General features: G+C 37.8%; 1 protein-coding gene across 1 annotated transcript in view; it reads right to left on the bottom strand.

Moving 5' to 3' along the window:
- Positions 1-19,108, bottom strand: part of LOC136881196 (eukaryotic translation initiation factor 3 subunit L) — a 164,566-nt gene extending 145,458 nt beyond the window's left edge. Inside the window, exons 1-2 of the mRNA XM_068229311.1 lie at positions 18,991-19,108; positions 8,735-8,916 (exon numbers count right to left, since the gene is read on the bottom strand). Coding sequence (XP_068085412.1) covers positions 8,735-8,916; positions 18,991-19,020 — 212 coding nt within the window. The 5' untranslated portion in view covers positions 19,021-19,108. The remainder of the gene's footprint in view (positions 1-8,734; positions 8,917-18,990) is intronic.
- Positions 19,109-21,891: the final 2,783 nt, after the last annotated feature.

Raw genomic sequence — 21,891 nt, 5'->3', positions numbered from 1 at the left:
CATGGAGAGCTGCATTCAAACAACAACAATCTACAATAGGAATATAGCGTATGAAAATGTCCGAGAAAAAATGTCTTGATATGCACCCGTACTGAAAATCGAAATGAACCTGGATCACTGAACGTCACATAAATTAAAACAGACTCAAGGCAGTCAAGCACTTCATTAAAACCTGTCAAAGCACACAAAGTCTTAAACCATTTAATGAACACAACGCCAACCTCGTGAACAAAGAATATGCACATGGTAAAAAGCATATACACACGGGAAACGAATGTAATTCTTCTTCCTCTTTATAATTTAATGGGCTTCACTAATAGCGGTATACTGAGTCACTGGAACGAATGTAATTAGTACAACGAATACGGGAAAATGCGAAGCATGAAGTTATAACACAAAAACTCTATCACTTCATTAAAATATGTCATAACCTTAAAAGGCCAAAACTTTCAAGAAATGCCAACTTCGTGAAAAGAAAAAAAAAGGAACAACACTCACATGGTCAAAGGATATAGGTTAAATCACAACAAGCGAAAGGAGAGGAACAAATAACTTTTTGAGCAGAGTCTGTCGACACCTAAGATTCACATTCACACGGACGAACTGTTGTCCCGGCTTTAAATTCAATTCCAAAAACAACACGAACATCACACGGTTAAAAATACCAATCATATCAAAGAATGAGTTATCGACTATCGTGGACTTGCCTTCGACCAAGATAGAGTGTGCTTCAACCCACGCAAACAATCGATTGTACGGAAGTGGAGCGATTTCAAATTTTTCTCCACAAAGTCGTAAAATGACACTGTCCATCCGTAACATGCTGTAATTTCCATAAATTTTACGGATAAACCATAAAAGTTGGCAGGTATGATAGTGTATGCCTTCTCTAGATCGAGGAATACCATCAGATCTTTTCCATATTACAATGTTTTTCCATCAGTAATCTCATGGTAAATATAGGGTCTATTGTTGACCTGCTCTGTCGAAATCCATACTGCTCTTCTAAATTTCTTTCCACCCTTCCTCCTTTCTATTATTCTGTCCAAAATTTTGGCTGCTTGGGACAACAGTGTAATTCCTTGGTAACTGTCACATACCTCCTTGTCACCTTTCTTAAATACAGGTATTATTACACCTTTACACCAATCGTCAAGTACTTGTTTTTGCCTCCATATACACCTTAGCAGCCTATATAACCAATGTAGAACAATAGGTTCTGCTGCCTGTATATTTTGCACACACATTTCATCCATCCTTGCTGCTTTTCCTGTTTTCGCTTGTTTAACAGCTATTTCCACCTCTGCCATTGCAATATCACTCTGCATTTCTGAATCATCCTCATTTACCACTACACTCTCTTCTGCATCATTTTTCAAATTCAGGAGTTTATCGAAAGTGTCATACCACCTATTCTTTATCTCCTCTGGGTCTGTTATTACATTTTCACTTTCTTCCTTCACTTGTTTTGAGTAGACTTTTTCTTTTCTCATATTTTTTATTTCCAAATATACCTAAATAACCTATACAGCCATTGCAAACCAACTGGTCCTGCTGATTTTATCAATTCAACAGACAATCCATCCAGTCCTGCTGCTTTTCTACATTTCATTCACTTGACAGCAGTTTCCACGTCTTCCATTGTGATTTCACTCTCAGATTCCGTCTCCTCACACTACCTCTATCATCTTGTCTACACACCATCTCACATTCAGTTCATCACAGTAATCCATCTTTTCCATATATCCTCTGGTTCTGTTATTATTACTCCTTTTTTCCTCTTTCACTTCCTCATCTTCCTTCTTACAAGTCCATAATATAGCAGCCTTTTACCTCTATACATATCCTCTTCCAATTCTCTTCTTTTCTTCTTGCACCTTGTTTTTATTTTCCTGATACTTTCTTCCATTTTATCCCTATTCCATACTTAACATGCTTTCGTCTTATTTTTCATTGCTTCCGTTAACCTCTCATTCTACAATGGGGTCTATCTTTCACTCTTTCAGTTATTCTGCCACAAGCATTCTCAGCACAGCTTACAAATCCTTTCCTGAACACATCCCATTCCACTTATATACTCTCCACGTAAGTTCTGGGTACGTGAATGTTTCAATTTATATTGGAATATTTCTTTTAGTTCCATATCTCTTAATTTCCATACTTTTACTTTCTTTCTTTCATTTTTCCATTACCAGTTCTCTATGGTCTCCATCAAAGGCTACTTCTGTCAGGGCTGTTAAATCTAACAACTCTACAATTCACTCTTTCCACCAAAAAGACTTTTTCTCTTTTTACAACATGTTGACTGCCAAGACACATAGCAAGAAATTTTCTGGTGGCCAAAGCTTTCTTTCTACAGCACATATAGTAAATCAGAATTAAAACAATATTCCAAGTCATATTTCACTTACGTGTTCAAACATAGGTTCTAAAAACAATAAAAATTCCTAGCAACCCAAAGTACTACCATGGCCCAACAGAAAAGTTTCACTGTACGGTTTTGGCTAGATGGCCAGAGTGGTACAACTTAGCAGTACTAGAAGATTGCATTGCTTGATAGAATCATTGTAGCCAACAGACTGTACCACAATTTGTTTATTAGCGTTTAACACTACAATCCCAAGGCACTCATTGTTCTACAGTACAGTGCGTGTGAAATACTTAAAAGATACCTCTGTGTTATTATATCAATTATCAGGGAGTTTAGTTACAAAAAATGAAGCCGTTTTCTTCACGAACTCTGAGGATAACGATGCTAATCATTCAGTCTGAGAATTCTGGGAAGTAGTGTTTATATGAAAAAGATCTATTATGTTTTGCAGACAAAGAATGCTTTACCAAACTGTATTTGAAATATATAAAGAATAAAAACTACAATTTGGAAACCAATCACACCAGGATTTGTTGCGAGGCCGAAGTATTTATTTTGTGTCAGTGTTGAAAAAACTTAAAATATAAATAAGGTATTATATACAAATAAAACAAAGTACATTTTATGTCACAAAACATGTTTCACACAATGTCTGCCCAAAAATGGGCAACAGAAATTCCCTCTTCGGTGGCTTGAATCAAGTCTTGAAGTGTACAACGAACAGGGCAGGACTGACAGTCATACAGGTGTTGGGTAGTTTGTTGCTCCCCACAATCACAGAAGTCAGACTGATCTTTCAGATAACCCCATTTTTTTAGGTTATCCTAGGATTTACCTACTCCACTCCTCAAACGATTCAGTGCCTTCCACGTCGTCCATTCCAAATGATGACCAGGGGGTGGAGATTCAGAAGGCACCATTCAATCAGAAAGATGCTACATTTTTGCTCACCACATATCACAACGGGCTGTTCTTGTTGGTTTATCCAGAGCCTTGGAGACATTGAGAAAACTTTTCCTGGACTTCAGTCTTCTGGGTGGAGGTAGATGTCCAAATAACGGGTAGTTGCTTGCAAGATCCACCTTCGACCTCTCTTGCCTTGCAAACAATTCTTGCCGAATATCTGGAGGAGAAATACCAGCCAAGCAGTAGAGTTTGTTAGTGGGAGTAGGTTTCAGACACCCAGTTACTATTCTACATGTTTCATTAAGGGCTGCATCCACCCACTTCGTATGGGCTGACCTGAACCATACAGGACATGCCATACTCAGCTGCAGAGAAACTCAGAGCAAGAGCTGAGGTTCTTAACAAAGTTCGATGGGCTCCCCATTTGCTTGAGCGAAGTTTACGGAGGATGTTTTTTCGGGTCGAAGTAGTATGCTAGCATAACAAAGTCAACAGCCCAGCAGTCCGCCAGCGAAAGTCGCGTACTAACACCTGTCAGCGGTACTTTGTACCCCTGTACCCCCGTAGCCTCACGAGAAACTTGCTCGGCAATACAATGTACTGCTCCTACAGCCAATATATAAACAATATGCTTTACGTCACACTGCCAACAGATAGGTCTTATGGCGATGTTAGGATAGGAGCAGGAAAGAAGCGTCCGTGGTCTTAATTAAGGTATAGCCCCAGCATTTGCCTTGTGTGAAAATGGGAAACCATGGAAAACCATTTTTGGGGCTGCTGACAGTGGGGTTCGAACCCACTACCTCCCAAATGCAAGCTAACAACTACGTAATCCGAACAACACAGCCACTTGCTCAGTACCAAGAAGTAATGAATTACAGTCTTTGTCATATTGTTTCCCCATCCATATCTTGTAATATTATTTTGTATTGTTCTTCTTTCTGAGTCACATATTGCCCACATTTAACCCATTTCCCACACAAAATCCACCAACTTCCCTCCTCTTCATTCCTCTTTTCCATACCAAACAGGCCAAATTAATTCTTCCATTCCTTTTCTGTTGCATCCCACCACTGAAATCTCCCATGACAGTCATTTCCATATCCTTTATTTCCTTCTCCAGTGTCTCCAGGAATTTGTTCATATCATCATCTTTGCATCCTATCTAGGGTGCAAACACTTGAATGAAATCCTTTCCTCCTTCCTCTGTCCTTAACTGTATCTTCATTAATATCACTTATGTAGTCCACTTTATCTATTTCATCTATATACTCACGTGTCACTGTTACATTTAGGAAATACAAATTTACTATTTTATAATTCATTTTATTTTGATTTTTTTTAAACAGTGTCTTTTATTTTTTTTCAACATTTGGTTTGTGGAAAGAGTTAACTAACAACTAACTAGAACTACATGCCAGAATATATTTTAAATTACAAATATACAGATATTGAAGTGTGACACAAAAATGTCTATTTCATAAATAACATTGTATTTAGAAATTTGTAGTTTAATATTTTATTTAAAGAATGAAAGTATCAGAGTATAGAGACAAAACACAATATGCTGGAACAAGGTAGCAAACAAAAAACTGGTACTGACTCATCTCTACTTAATATAGGTGTTTGTAACGCTTGATTACAATATTAGAGTACAAGAATAATATATTGTGGAAAACTGAATTTTTAAAGAGTTCCTCATAGAATATATGTTAATGACGTGTGTAGAATGTTCAAGTCTGCCTTGATAGTATCTAACATCTTGTGAGGATACAGTAAGTTAAATTACATTAGTATATGCGTCACATAATACTGATGTTATATTTTGATAGCTGTATTTATAAATAAGCAAAAAAATGAGAACTGTAGATTGATGGCCGAGATTTCTTGAAAAACAATATGTTAAGAAGGATTTTTGGTGGATCTAGAAAGATCTCGAACCAAGACGGACCTAAAAGGAGAAAATAAATTGCGTATTAGCGTGGCGGAAGCAGAGACAAGAAGAAATTTGTTTTGTAAATAGAAACTCACCTCGAACACCAAGCTGACGAAAGTAAAGTTGGAGAGGAACTGCCTTGCGAAATGACAGACAACAGACCACAAGCCCTAGCAGAGAGGCAGAAAGAGTTATGTAGGGGAAGGGGTGGTGGCAGTAGCTGGAGAGCACTTTTAATCAAAAATTAGTGCTGTAATCTGATTTTCCCCTTACGTATAACGACTTTTAATATTCTAATCAGCCAATTTTACTGTATGTTAAATATAATTTTTAAATGTTTATAATTCGATAAGGCCAACTGAATGCCTTTAATGTCCAATTAAGACATATTTTATGAAGAATTTTTTACAAAAACTCAATACTGTAATCAACCTTTGTAACATTTACAAGCAACTGATATCATTTACTATTTTTATATTCAAAAGATTGCATAATATTTATGACTTGTATTGTATCTCATAAGAATTATTCTAGTCTTTGTATTTTAAATATACAAGTTTTATGGTGTACACCCAATACAAAATCTTAGTTTAAGAACAAGCTGTACATAAATAAATTTTAAAATTATGTCAGTGCAGTTTTCAGAATGCCTTGTAACAATTTTCTTAGGCTGATGATGGCAAGTATAATTGCCAAAGCCGATCCCAATAATGAGATCAAATAAATATGTGACATATTAATAACTTTACAACTTTGTAGTATTGAATAGGTGGAACCACTTACCCATATTTCTAAATGTAAAGGCAAGGGATATCATGGATGTTATTCTACTGCCCCCACCCACAGGGGGAAATTAGGGGTGACCAGTTGTCGCTGTCGTATGTGACAGCCCCCAAGACAAACACCGAGCAGTGTGTTGTGCCCAAGGAGGTGAGAAGAGTAATGGAGTGAACCTCAGCCAGGTCAAACGGGACCACTCCTTGCAAGCGGCAGCCATATTGTTCGGCACAACGGCCAGCTGGGGAGCAATGTGAGCTACTTGCTTGTCATAATTTAAGTTTGTATTCATCCAGTGAGTTACCCATAACAAGTTGCCTAATGTATCTGTTGTTTATCATGGATCTTTGTTGTGTGTATGGGTGTAACAATAGAAGTAACAGGAACAGAAAACCCGGCATTGCTTTTCATTGGTAAGTTTTTCTTCTCGTAGACTAGTAGGCCTAAATATAAAAATGTAGACATGCAAGTTTATTTTTTCATGGAGAGAATGTCATTGTTTCAAAATATGGATTGGTGTAGGTTCCCTAAGAACCCAGACCGTCGGGCCCTGTGGATGAATGCAGTTAAGAGGAAAAACTGGACACCTGGTATTCATAGTGTTATTTGTACTTTGTACAGAGCCGAGACAGAGAGAATGCCTTTACGAATGTATTCCCTTCCTATCCCAGCTACTTACAGCCATCAGCGCCTAAGATAATTATCACTTCAGAACTTAAGACAGTGGTTGATATGCTTTATACTCATAGTTTGATAGTCCCCATTTTAACTAATAATATTCTCGTTTTTTTATTGAGGGTGTTTAATTCCTGCACGAAGAATTCTTTTTTTGCTAGTGGCTTTACGTCACACTGACACAGATAGGTCTTATGGCGACGATGGGATAGGAAAGGGCTAGGAGTTGGAAGGAAGCGGCCATGGCCTTAATGAAGGTACAGCCCCAGCATTTGCCTGGTGTGAAAATGGGAAACCATGGAAAACTATTTTCAGGGGCACGAAGAAAATGGAGAAAACTTTGAACATCCACAGTGTCAAAAGAAAGAAGAGAAACAAACTGATAATTAGGAAAATGAGGGCTTCATTGAAACGTACGAGAATGATCATTAAAAATTTACGAAGAAGGAATGCTAGGATGAAAACAAAAAGCGACAACTGTGAAAACTTTATTTCACTACTTGAAATCAAATGTTTAATTACAAATGAGTGCACTATTCACCTTACTGATATTTCAGGCGTTTGACTAAGACACTTATTTAGAGTGCAAAATTAAAATAACCAGGGAACAAAAATTAGACAACATTTCACCAAAGTTACGCAGTTCAAAGGACAGTAATGCCCACAGTTTGACTGTTATTGCAATGCTTGTTCTTGTCAATTTGTGGTCTGTGAGCGGTTTTAGCTTGATCAAAAGTACAGTTTTGCATGTTACAATTTTGTGTTCACTGTGGTATATTATTAGGTGTCTTGTGCTTGAATAGGAAGAAAACACAGTTTGAACCACATTCTCCCTCATTCGGTAGTGCACGTTCGTGCCGAATGGGCAGGGCCTCAAGGGCTTCCCCATCCTGCAAAGTGGGCCCACTTTTTCCACAGGCTAGCTGCAGTGAGGGGCCACTCCATTACTCTTCTCACCTCCCTGGTTGTGTCACAGGAATGGCAAAATTGAAAAGTTCACTACATGATCTCGGTCTTCAGACACAAACACAGCTGTTGTCATAGAAGAAAGAGAACGTGGATATGTCACTAAAGACATATCTCCAGCTCTCAGCAGTTGAAGTTTGTTGTTCATATCACCACTGTAAATGGATATGACGGTGGGTTGGTGTCAATGGCAGGACATGTAATGGGCGCCATGAGACAATTTCCTTTAACCAAGCACCTGATAATGGTTAGGCAGACATAGGAACCGGTACCGATGGTGCTACACGTGCCTGGACGGCAGACACCATAACAGTTGATCCGCCTGTGCTTGTTAAGTGGTCAGTCGAGGACGTCTTGGGCCCAGATGTTGCAAGTGTGTCTCCTCAAGCATCAACGGGTTTCAACATGCCCAAACAATTCAGTAAGAACGACCTAGGTAACGGGCGATTTGCTGAATATAGTATCCAGCCTCGCGCATTCTAATAATGCGCTTGCTCTAAATGATAACTGGGTAAAATCTCTGATCTAATTGTAGGGGCACATCCAAGTGGTCAACGAAATTTCCACAACTGGAAGCTACATATAAGTAGCCTCTGCGAGCCTTTATATAGGCCACAGCTTGTTCATGAGCTCTGGTGGCAAAAATGTTCCAACTAATCATGACACTAAGTTAATCATTGGACTATCTGCTTGAGATGTAACTGATTGCATGCCCACATGCCAAGTTTTGCAACAAAATGACCAATTTTTTTTTTTTCCAAGTGAGTGTATTTTGTGTGTGGTCTCCTCACAATCTATGATCATTATGTTAGTTTAAGATTACCTAAATGCATTCCATTCAGGTTAGCAGATTTCCCTGTGATGATTTTAACTTGCCATCTGCCTATAAAATGTCTAATTTCTTCCAATTATTTCAAAGACAACAGAGCTGGAGGAGGATACTAAATAATAACATATCAGCTAGTCTACAAAGAAATGTGGTTATACTGTATATCCAGGATGAAAGAAATATGTGTAGAAATTTCCATGCTACAAATTTTAGCTATGCATTTCTTTACCAGATACAACACAGCACTACATGACGAAAGAAGACAAGGACTCACGTATTTTCATACAGGTTCTGTATTTCATATAAGGCCCCTTCATCTATGCTATCTCTGAAGTACAGAAGGAATTTCTTTACAACTTCTGGAATATCACAAAGTTGGCGATCATACTCAAACTCCGAATGTGTCTCTCCAGCTTCTGTATCATATTCTCCATAACCATACGATTCATACCCACTCTGTAAAGAACAAAATATATTATTTACATTTACTTCAATTATTAAAAATATTACTTAAAACTAGGCTTCTAAAGGGTACCTACAGTAGAATTATGCCATAAAACAGAAAGAGAGCATACTACTACAGGAAAATATAAAAAGCAAACAAAACAAACTCCATGGCACTACAGTCCTGATGAGCCTTGGCCTACCTAGCCTGCAGATTACAAGGTGATGCATAGTCAGTGCAATGAATCCTCTCAGCTGCTATTTTTGGTTTTCTACTTAAACTGAAATACTTCTCAATTTATGGATTCACAGGTGACAAAGCACAAGAAAATAGTAATTTAACTAAATGATTAAGATTACAAAAGCAATACATACAATCTAACTATCAGTGAACTCAATATTGAATAATGTTGGGTGAGTGGACCTCGAACCAATCCTCAGATTACATACTATAAACTTCATAATGTTTCCATATTGTCACTGTAAATCTTATAAGAGAACTAAGTCCCACCTGACAATACAAATAACAGTTTCATTAAAATCAACTAGTACATGTTTCGCCTTGTATCGTGGACATCATCAGCCTTGGCTTAAATACAAGGCGTGTTTTTTAAGTAAGGTCCGTTTGAAAATAAGTACACAACGAAAGGTTATTTCAAAAAAGTAAATTTATTTTCAGAAAGTACATACTTCACTCTACTCTTTGACATAGTTGCCAAGTTTGTTCAAACACTTATCATACCTCGTAACCAATTTTAAAATACCCTATTCATAGAAACTTGCCGCCTGCTCCGATAACCAAGAGTTCACTGCCGTTTTCACGTCGTCGTCACCACTGTAATGGCTGCCACTGAGGTGATGTTTGAGGTGGGGGAACAGATGGTAATCGCTCATAATCGTCTGTAATCAAAGAAGGGCGACCGGAGAAGTCCTCATCATGGACGTTGTCACGCCCATCTTTGAATTGTCGTACCCACTTACGCACTTTGCTTTCACTCATGACAGTATCACCGTACACTTTGCAAATCTGTCTATGAATTTCTGCAGCAGACAGGTTCCTTGCTCACAAAAACCGTATCACTGACTGAACCTCACACGCGGCGGACGAGTTGATAGTCTTAAACATTTTGAAAGCACAGAACAGAACCGTACAGGTTAGCTATAGAGCTGAAACTGAGCACAGTTGTTCCCGAGGCATGCCGGTACACGGCGCACACGCTCATTGCGATATGCGCGTGAACCACTAGTGTCTACAACAAAACGGACCTTACTTAAAAAACACGCTTCGTACCATTTAAAACTAAAAGATAAAGGTATCTCATAACAAGAAATGGGTAAAATTATATAAAGGCTAAAACATCAAGTCCTTGTTGTTAAAAAGTCTTTTGGTGACTGTAAAATAAGGCATAAACTTGGGCTCTTCTTGAAATAGATCATGTTAGACTTTTAATACATTTTTTTTTTTAGCTCGGAGAAAATCTTAACTTGTTCTGTGTGGGACATTGTGTGACATCATGATCAAGCAAGATTATTACAAGTTTAAGGTACTGAAAGAACATATCTGTAACAAAAAGGAAAAAGCCTAAGTGTTGAGAACAAAAAAAAAAAAAAAAAAAAAAAAAAAAAAAGGGGTGAGGGATAAGAAAAAATGGGATGAAAAGCAACAGAAAAGCAACTTACATCCTAGCTGGCTTAAGTTGGTTTATCCACATCTTGCTGTAAAGGGTCTGCTGTGACAAACTGAGTGTGTTGCAGGCGTGATGGAGGGGCTGATAGCGAAGCGGAGAGTGTGTTGGGTGGGAGAGTGGGAGTGGCCTGAAGTGCGGACATAGGGGAGGATGTGGAACAAGAATGAAAAGTAGAATGTGACTTCTTGTTCAAAGAAAGATTAAAAACTAACTAATTACGAAGTCTACAAGGATGGAAGATAGGAAACTTAAAACGGTCCACCTTTTCAATACAAAAATGTTATAGTTTATCTACAACATATATTTATACTTGGAACTAGTTTCGACGCTGTTTGGCGTCATCTTCAGCCAAAATGTGGGAAATAGGCCAGCATGTAGACATTTATATTACACAAGGCGTTACATTAAACAATACACATCTTACGAGGAGATAAAAAAGGACGAATATAGAAACAAATGAATCGTTGAGAAAGCAAAAGTTATACATATTAAAAATAACCTTAACCACACATCTTGCAGTGCGAAAATATTTGCATTGAATGATTCCTGAATACAAAACGCACGCGCACACATTTCTGAAGAGCCAGCAGGCAGGAAAAAGTAAAGTGAAACCTTAAGAGTTCTTCTGAGAAGAGTTAATCATTTTTTCTATGTTCCGACTAAGTAATGAAGTCTCCCTTGAGTTCCTGATAAACACAACAGGAAATTCTCCTTCACTCTCAACAATAGCTATAAAGACCAACGGTAAATTTTATTTTAAATACTGTGCAGAGACGTGAAAGCATGATCTTGAACATGATATAACTTCTTCATTTAACCACCTTTGAAAGTCTCTCTATATTACATAGCTTCATTAACACCACCATTCTGTAGATGCACAAAATAATCTTGCAATCTTCACAGGTCCGGTATTCAGCTCGACAAGAATATAAAATTGGTATTAAGGAATACGTTTTCTGAGAGTTTGGAGGTTGACTGTGCCAGTATTGTTGCAGCGTTACGTGTAGGGTGCGGGCAGGTTTCTATGATGTTTATTGCGGGACATAAGGCGGTAAAGCTATGGCGTGAGATGAAGAGGAACAGAGCGTGTTGGATAGTTTAGGTCTGGGGAGCGGCCATTGTTGGATTAAGAGGGGAGAGGGAAGGAGCGGTAGGGGAGGAGTGGAAGGAGGGGAAATATAGAGGGTGATGTGGTGAAAGTGTGTGGCGTGACAAAGTATTATGCATAATGTGAAAGACAGATCTGTTTTTCAGGATATTCATGTTTTTGAAAGTCGAATAGGATCTTTGGTTTCTCTGAGATATCATTTAAGTTTAGGTTGGGATTGAAATATTGGTCTAAATGAATATAGAGGTTTTCAGTGACGTCTAGGAAAGAACCTTTGTTTAGAATATCTAATACCTCAAGATCTTGATTTATTTCAGTAAAGTTGTGCTTAAATTCTTTTATATGTAGGCCGACCGCGGAAAAACGGTTGTGTTTTATGGCATTGACATGTTCTGCATATCTGATTTTAAAGCTGCGTCCTGTTTGCCCTAGGTAAGAACTTTTGCAGTCTTGGCAAGAAAACCTATATACACCTGATTTAGAAAAAGGACTACTTTTATTTATTGATGAAGAGTTGTGTAGGATCTCTGTGCTTCTATTGTTCGTACGAAAGGCTATTTTAACGTTTTGTTTTTTAAGAACGTTAGTGACGTTGTAAATTTCTTTATTGAAGGTAAATGTGGAAAACGTGGCAGTGTTAGTATTGTCTTTTATTAGGGTGGTTTTTGGGCGGTGTCTGAATTTATTGATTATTCTTTCAATAAAGGATTCATTATATCCATGAAATTTTGCTATAGAGCGAATGGTGTTCAATTCTTTATTTAAGTTTTTTCTTGACATCGGAATTTTGAATGCTCGGTCTACTAAGCTATTATATGTAGCCGCTTTGTGTGTTTGGGGGTGTAGTGAGTCATTTCTTATAGTAGTGGCTGTTTGAGTGGGCTTTCTATAGATACTATATGTGAACGAAGAGGGGTGCCTATTGATTGTTAGGTCTAGGAAGTTGATGGAGTTGTTTATCTCTGATTCTAAGGTAAATTTAATGTCATGATCAATGTTATTAAGGTTTTTGAGGGTGGATGGCACGTCTATGGAGCGTTCATCTAGGATTATAAATGTGTCATCTACGTACCTAGCCCAGAATTGGATATTAGCAAATTTGATGTTATTGTCGATGGCGGTGTGCTCTAGGAAATCAAGGTAGATCTCTGCTAAAATTCCTGAGGCTGGTGAACCCATAGCCAAACCATCTTGTTTGTAAATGATCTTATCGAATGTGAAATAGTTATTGTTAATTAGTAATCTTAATATGGTCATAAAGTCTTGAACTTCTAGTTTACTTAGTTGATTGTTAGCAAGTAAGTTCTTTTCGATGATCGGGAATAATGAGTTGGTTTTTATACTGGGATACATGTTGACTATATCAAAGGAGTGCATTGAATGATATGGTTGAAGCTTGAAACTGTTTAGTTTGTTCAATAATTCTACAGTGTTCCTGATGGATTTATTTGATGAGAATTTATAATGTTTATTAAGAAATTGTTGGATAAATTGAGATAATTTATATAAGGGGCTTGGTCTGTAGTTTATTATGGGTCGAATAGGAACACCGGTTTTGTGGATTTTGGGTAGTGCTTTAGCTGTTGGTAGGCCTGGGTTCATAGTAATTAACTTTTGTTTTTCTTGCTCAGTGAGGAGAAAAGATGTGCTCTTTAGAATTTGTTTCAATTGCCTTTGAATTGATTGTGTTGGGTCCTTCTTAACTATCGAAAAGGAGTCATTATCTAAGAAATTTTTGGTTTTTTGAATGTAATCCGTTTTATCCATAATGACTGTTGTGTTGCCTTTGTCGGCCTTTGTAATGATGAGTTGGTTGTTTTCTTTCAGTAAGGGAATCTTTGTTGATTTTGGTGATAGGGGTCGCAGTGCGATTTTTTGAGAAAAACCTTTTATTTAATTGTTTTTTTACGTCCATTCTGAGTTCGTCTTGTAGTTGTAGTTCGTTGTACTGTTTTGCTTTAACATGTTCCTGGTCTATCCATCTCTCGAATAAGACTGAGCATGAGGTTTCCAATCACTTCTTTCAAATTCAATACACACATACGTACACCATTATAGACAGTTATGCCCTTCAGCATTCAGTCTGCAGGCCTCTGTGAATTTGCTAAATGTCGCCACAATCCTCTATTTGCAACTAGTGCTGAGGCCTCATTTAGTTCTATACCTCTTATCTTTAAATCATTAGCAACCAAGTCTAACCATTGTCGTCTCTTACCCTCCATACCAGGGTCCATTATTCTCCTAGGTAACCTATCCTCCATTCGCCTCACGTGACTCCACCACCGAAGCCGGTTTATGCGTACAGCTTCATCCATCGAGTTAATTCCTAACTTAGCCTTTATCTCTTCATTCTGAGTACCATCCTAACATTGTTCTCACCTGTTTGTACCAGCAACCATTCTCGCTACTTTCATGTCTGTTACTTCTAACTTATGAATAAGATGTCCTGAGTCCACCCAGCTTTTGCTCCCGTAAAGCAAAGTTGGTCTGAAAACAGACCGATTTAAAGATAGTTTCGTCCAGGAACTGACTTCCTTCTTACAGAATATTGCTGATCGTCACTGCAAGCTCACTGCATTAGCTTTACCACACCTTGATTCAATCTCACTTACTATATTACCATCCTGGGAGAACACATCCTCAATACTTGAAATTATCTTCCTGTTCCAGCTTTGTATCACCAATCAAACATTCAATTCTCTTGGATTTCTTAACTACTGACATCAATTTAGTTTTGGAAAGGCTAATTTTCGTACCATACTCATTGCACCTATTTTCAAGTTACAAGATATTAGACTGCAGGCTTTCGGCACAATCTGCCATTAAGACCAAGACGTCAACATAGGCCAGACTGCTTACTACATTTCCACCTAACTGAATCCCTCCTTGTCACTTTATACCTTTCAGCAGATGATCCATGTAAACTACGAACAACAAAGGTGAAAGATTACAGCCATGTCTAACCCCTGTAAGTACCCTGAACCAAGAACTCATTCTACCATCAATTCTCACTGCAGCCCAATTGTCAATGCCTTTAATTGATTTTAATAATCTACCCTTGATCCCACAGTCCCCCCCAGTATGGTGAACATCTTTTCCCTTAGTACCCTGCCATATGCTTTCTCTAGATCTACGAAACAAAAACACAACTGCCTATTCCTCTCGTAGCATTTCTCAATTACCTGACGCATACTGAAAATCAAATCCTGACAGCCCCTCTGTGGTCTGAAACCACACTGGTTTTCATCCAACTTCTTCTCAACCACTGATCGCACCCTCCCTTCCAAGATGCCACCAAATACTTCACCTGGTATACTAATGAATGAGATACCTTGATAGTTGTTGCAATCCTTCCTATTCCCTTGCTTATATATAGGTGCAATTACTGCTTTTGTCCAATCTGAAGGTACCTTACCAACACTCCATGCTAATCTTACTACTCTATGAAGCTATTTCATCCTTGCCTTCCTACTATACTTCAGGCAATTTCATCTATTCCTGCTGCTTTATGACAATGGAGTTTATTTACCATTGCTTCCTCTTCCTCAAGCGTAACTTCACCAACATTTTCCTCCTCCCCATGTGCTCGGTTGTTCAAGACACCACTAGGAATATTTCCTTTTGCGTTGAGCAGATTTTCAAAATATTCCCTCCATCCATCAAGTGATTCCCGAGGATCTATTACGAGTTCACCTGGAATACTCAAAACACTGTTCATTTCCTTTTCCCCTCCCTCCCTAAGATTCTTATTACTGTCCAGAATGGTTTCCCTGCTGCTTGACCTAGACTTTCCAGGTTATTACAAAAATCGTCCCATGACTTCTTTTTAATTTCAGAAATCAGGAGTTTACAAAATTAATGTGCCAGCAATGTCCCGCAAATTACACTGGACAGACAGGCCTCAATTTTTCCATCAGATATAAGGAACACGGTAATGTGTCAAAATACAGCAGATTCTCGGCAATGGGTTCTCATGTGGTGGATACCAATCATTCATTCACAAACATAAATCAAGACCTTCAAATTCTCCAAATAAATAAGAAAGGGAATCTATTGAATATTTTTGAATACGTTTTTATAAACATTGATAAAAAATACAACCCAGCTTATAATCTGAATGAAATATCGGAGGAAATCGATATACTTTCCGAGGAGATAATCATTAAATTCTTTACACGAAGGCATGTAAGAAATGCATTATCCCACACCCCCCCCTCTCATCAAACTCCCCACAACCTCCCCTCCAAGTCAGTTCTCAATGACCTTCGAGGACTGCGCTCAGTTAGCTTCAACACTTTACGTGAATTGGGCGGCATGGGACAGGCAAGGAGGTGGGCACACAATTTACATTTCACATTTAATTTTTTTATTAGATTAGTTCATTCATATTTCTTCCCCTTTTAGGCCCATATTGTCAACAATACAGCCAAGTTCAACTTGCAACATCTATATATATATAAAATAAGAGTTTTGTCTGTACTTCGCTCAGAATTTTAAAAGAATGGTATTTCTGTATCGGTCATGTCCACAGTAACAAGGAAATGCACTTTTTAATTTTCCGTAATTTCTGTCTGTATGTACGTACACGCCTCACGAGAAAACGGCTGAAGAGAATTTAATGAAAATCGGTATGTAAAGTCAGCAGATGAGCTGCTACAATCTATGCTATAAGTCATTTTATTCACACTGAGTGAAATGGCAGTTTAGGGGAAGGCCTAAAATGTAATTCTCAAATATTTATGTTATTAGTGGTCCTATTGATGACTACTATATAATTAAAGTTATATGGAGATAAATTTCCGATCATTTTACGTCTTATACACTTTTACCATACCAGCTATGATAACGCAGATATTCGTAAGTCCAAATTAATGCCGAGCCACGAGAAAATGGGTATACAGAATTTAATGAAAATCTGTATAATAGATTCGGGAAATAAGACACTGCAGTTTAAGCTGGATAAAATGGTAGTTTCAGGGAAGGCGCCTAAAATTTGATTTTTAAATACCTATATTATTGGTAATAACGATAAGTACAACATAACAAAAGTTAGAGAGAACACAATATTTCTGATAATTTATGTCTTATTCACTTTTACCGTACCGAGTACAATAAGAGTGGTATTTCAGAGTCGGACGAAAACTGAACATGAAGGCCTACAATATCGAAAGTGCATAACATTGGTTAACAATAACATTACATCGATCCTTGTTTGTTGTGATGTTCTTTGTCTCTTATGCTGGCACACAACTCCGATAGATGGGATTACTACTGCGTAGTAAGTATAACAGCCTGCCTGATTATTGGTGGGAAATAGCTGGGCAGTTAGAAAACTTTCTTCTTTAGCATGCCAATCCTCTGGTTCATACATTTTCTGATACTGCTGGTACGTAACTCACTGGCTCATCATGGCATTCCAGCTATTCATCCCTACTCTGACACGCTGTTTTGAATGAGCAGTGTGCACATTTAAGGCAAAGGCTCACTTAGTAGTAGTAGTAGTAGTAGTAGTAGTAGTAGTAGTAGGAGTAGGAGGAGGAGGAGGACGAGGACGACCTGGTCTAGAATTACAATTTAGCACATTCCAGATTATAGCACCACGTTTCACTAAATAACTCAAAATTCAACCCTGAAAAGAGTCGTTTCTTAAAGAAGAGCTTCTTCCTCTTCACTTTTATTAAATTCTACATTAATTTTATTTTTCCGCAGCCAGTGTAGTGAACCGAGATTTTCCGACTCGTCGGGTACTCCTAGGAAACATATTAGTAAAAGGGCATAGCTTTTGCCCTGGGACTCTCCACTATTCGACAACCAACCCCCCCACCCAAAAAAAGACAGTCCTACTTTTAAGACCTTCCTTTCTGTCACATTTATTTTTAACTACGACAAAAACAGCTTCATGATCACTAATACCATCTATTCCTTCAGTTTCCCTATAGAGCTCATCTGCTTTTATCAGCACGACATCCAGGATATTTTTCCCTCTAGTTGGTTCCATCACTTTCTGAATCAGCTGTCCTTCCCATATTAACTTATTTGCCATTTGTTGGTCATGCTTCCTGTCGTTTGCATTTCCTTCCCAATTGACATCTGGCAAATTCAGATCTCCCGCTACAATCACATTTCTTTCCATGTCGTTTCCCACATAGCTGACTATCCTATCAAATAATTCCGAATCCGCGTCAGTGCTACCCTTTCCCGATCTGTACACTCCAAATATATCAAGTTGCCTATTATCTTTAGAAATGAGCCTTACACCTAGAATTTCATGTTGCAAAGTTTAGGCTGGGAAGACTTGGGAGAAAGGAGACGAGCTGCTCGACTAAGTGGCACGTTCCGAGCTGTCAGTGGAGAGATGGCATGGGAGGACATCAATAGACGAATAGGTTTGGATGGTGTCTTTAAAAGTAGGAAAGATCACAATATGAAGATAAAGTTGGAATTCAAGAGGACTAACTGGGGCAAATAGTCGTTTATAGGAAGGGGAGTTAGGGATTGGAATAACTTACCAAGGGAAATGTTCAATAAATTTCCAATTTCTTTGAAATCATTTAAGAAAAGGCTAGGAAAACAACAGTAGAAAATCTGCCACCTGGGCGACTGCCCTAAATGCAGATCAGTAGTGTGTGTGTGTGCGTGTGAAAGGTCTTACACACTATACTCTCATACACATACCAATATAATGCAAATGTACAGTGATTAAATCACTAGAAACATTATTAGGTCACGTCTCACGAATCTGAAATGATATTTTAAGTGTTTGATATTAGGAAGAACAACGTAAGGGTATACCGACAAAAAAACAGAAATGATAGGAAAGGTCATGTAGCAGTATAACAGAGTTCAATGAAATTCTGAAGGTATAGAATCGAACTAGACACCAGTAAGGTATCTGTATGCCTACAGTTTTCAAAAACCCATAATTCGGCTTTCCAGCATAAAATGCACATTCTGCTTCCAATGAACCTTGCCAATGTAACATATGTCAATTGGGCACGGACATTAGCACAGAAAACATCATCATATGTACGGTAGGGTACATGATCACATTCCCAGGTGTACTCCATAGAATTCAAGCGTTTACCGATGGATATCAGAAAGGAGACATGAAATCACCATAAAAATATCACGAAACAAGGATAACCTTTCTTTCACAAAATCATTACGTCATTCTATAGAAAAAATTCTGTAAGACATAACATGCAGTGCAAGTTGAGGTACAAGGCTGACTATAAATGCAGAGGCCACGATCAATAAGAAGTAATGCCTGTGAGCTAAACAGATATACACCTGTTCAGTGAAATCGTCGTTTCCGTTCATCCTATATAGATTAATCCTAAAACCAGCATACGTCAATAACACGCCGCATAACCAACACCCAACTACTTTATTCCTGAAGTACAAGGAATCAAATGTTGCACTCAACTCTTGTATCGATATTGCCTTCACAGTCTCTCGATCTCAAGTAAAGTCATCGAATATCTCGAGAATCGACTTGGATGGGCTCAAGACCAAATACAATATCTCTCCCAGACCAAGACCGACTCCAATCCTCAGGCCTTAATGCTACTCTCAATCGTTCAAAGATGCGAATCGAGTAGCCGGAATTGTTGGAAACCTGGCTTTGTTTTGGTTTGTGTTATCGTATGTAGTCTGTGTAATTTTATGAAACATGACGATAAATGTTAGTTTCTTTGTAGAATATAAGTGTGCGAGTGTATTTATATGAGTCAGTGGACACATACCGGTACGATCTGTAATTATAATCAGTAATGTGAGAATATGTTGTTTTGATCGTGTTCTTGCGCATTAAGAACATGAGTGCACTAGGTGGACCAGGTTTTAGTCTAATTATCGCAATGCCACTCATACAACTATTCTAAAGGTTCCTACGGAATATAACATTAAGATAGAAATGAATTAGGAATACACAGCGTGATTATTTTCAAATCAAATCAAATCAAAATCTCTTTATTTGCAAATCAGGTGTCTACCTCGGTGGCAAATGGTACACTAAAATACATTATTGTCAAGCACTAAATTTTAAATTAACAGGAGACGAAGAAAATTTTCCTAGAATACAATATTATACAATTTACGCTAATAATTTCTTCTATTAAACACACACAACATCCTTAATAAATTTATATTGTTTACAAAATTCTACTTATAATATCTTACAAACATAGTCAACTCATATACAGTACGGTATGTGAAATTACTTCTAATAATACTAAACAACTGGTATAAGATTAAAATTAACACTGAATTTATTCACATATTTATATTTTACCCATTTTGGAACAACGACCTGCGTCTTAACCAGAGCCCCTTTTGCCACCACTTTTCAGAGTTCCTGAAGGGCCTTCACAGCTACCGTAGCGGTCCCAGGGCCCTCGAAGTCCCCACTGTACTTCACCCCTACAGGCAGTCCCCTACTTGGGCTGTCCAAACTCCTTAGACCAGGGGATGGAATTAATTTAATCACACATTTATTATTTACAATATCCTGCACAGGTCGAATGCCCTCTCACATTTAATTTATTATCTCTGTTGTTGTTTATTCTCTTCTTTAATATCTGTACAGATTTTGGAAAAGGATCAAACACTACCCCTGGTAAACTGTTCCACTCCTTCACGCCCTTCCCAATGAAAGAAAATTTACCCCAATCGCTTCTGATAAAATTCCTTCTAATTTTGTACTTGTGGTCAGTTCTACCAATATAATTATTTTCCAACCGAAGCCTCTCACGGATATCTCCCCATGCTTCTTCTCCTGTATAGGCTCTATATAATCCTATAAGTCTAGTTTTCTCCCTTCTCTTACTTAAAGTTTCCCACCCAAGTTCTTTTAACATTTCTGATACACTACTGTTTCTCCTGAAATCCCCTGTTACAAACCTTGCTGCTTTTCTCTGCACACCATCTAGTACTTTTATTAGGTATTCTTGGTGAGGATCCCAAACACTGTTTGCATATTCCAATAATGGACGAACCATACTTAAGTAACTTTTTTCTTTTAATTCTTTGTTGCATCCTTTAAGTAGTCTCATTATGACATGTAACGATCTGTATGCTTTCCCAACAATGTCATCTACATGACCCTTCCAGTGCAAATTACTTTCAAATCTCACACCTAAGTATTTGCACTTGCCATCTTTGGGGATAACTACCTCATCCAAAGTATATTCAAATTCAGTTTTAAAGCTCCTGTTTGTAAATGTTGTAACAGTTGATTTGCCTCCATTAATCTTCATATTATTTTCTTCAACCCATTCTTGGATACTGTCAAGGTCCCTTTGTAATTCTGAACAATCCTCAATGTTATTTATTTCCCTATAAACAATTATGTCATCTGCATACAATCTTATTTTCGATGTTATATTGTTCCCTAAGTCATTTGCGTATATTAAGAAATGTAACGGACCGATTATACTACCCTGTGCAATTCCCTTCCAGACTTTCTCTTCCTGTGATATATTATTTCCTACTTTGACTTCTGAACCCTTGAATTTAGAAATGTTCTTATCCAACGTAAAACCCTTACATACAATCCTATTCCTTCCAATTTCTTTAATAATATTCCATGTTCCATTCTATCAAAGGCTTTGGAAAGATCTATGGCTATGCAATCTAACTGGCCTCCTGAATCTAACTGATCTGATATGTCCTGCTGAAATCCCACCAGTTGTGCCTCGCAAGAAAATTTCTTTCTAAATCCATACTGGCTCCTCATGAACCAATTTTTATCATCACATATCCCTCTGATGTACTTTGCTATTAAACTCTCCAGTATTTTACAAACTATACTGGTCAGGCTGATTGGTCTGTAGTTCTCTGGTTTCCTTTTATCACCCTTTCCTTTATAAATTGGTATTATTATAGATTCCTTCCATTCCTTTGGTATCACACTATTATTTATGACATAGTCAAAGAGAAATTTTAAATAAGGCACTATATACCACCCCATTGTCTTTAATACCTCCCCAGTAATTTGATCACTTCCTGCTGCTTTTCCTTGCTGAAGCAGTTGGATTTCTCTGAAAATATCTTCATTTGTGAATGAGAAGCTTCTTGTTACCCTCTGTGTCTCTCCCTCTCTATCTTCTGTTACGGTTTACAAGTCCTGACAATCTTCTACTGAATCTCGGAATTCCCTACTAAAGAGGTTTGCTTTCTCAGTATCTGTTA

This window comes from Anabrus simplex, chromosome 1 (assembly GCF_040414725.1).
Source record: "Anabrus simplex isolate iqAnaSimp1 chromosome 1, ASM4041472v1, whole genome shotgun sequence".
Taxonomy (NCBI): domain Eukaryota; kingdom Metazoa; phylum Arthropoda; class Insecta; order Orthoptera; family Tettigoniidae; genus Anabrus; species Anabrus simplex.
Note: the sequence above shows the minus strand (reverse complement) of the source record. Positions and strands in the feature narration are given on the sequence as shown.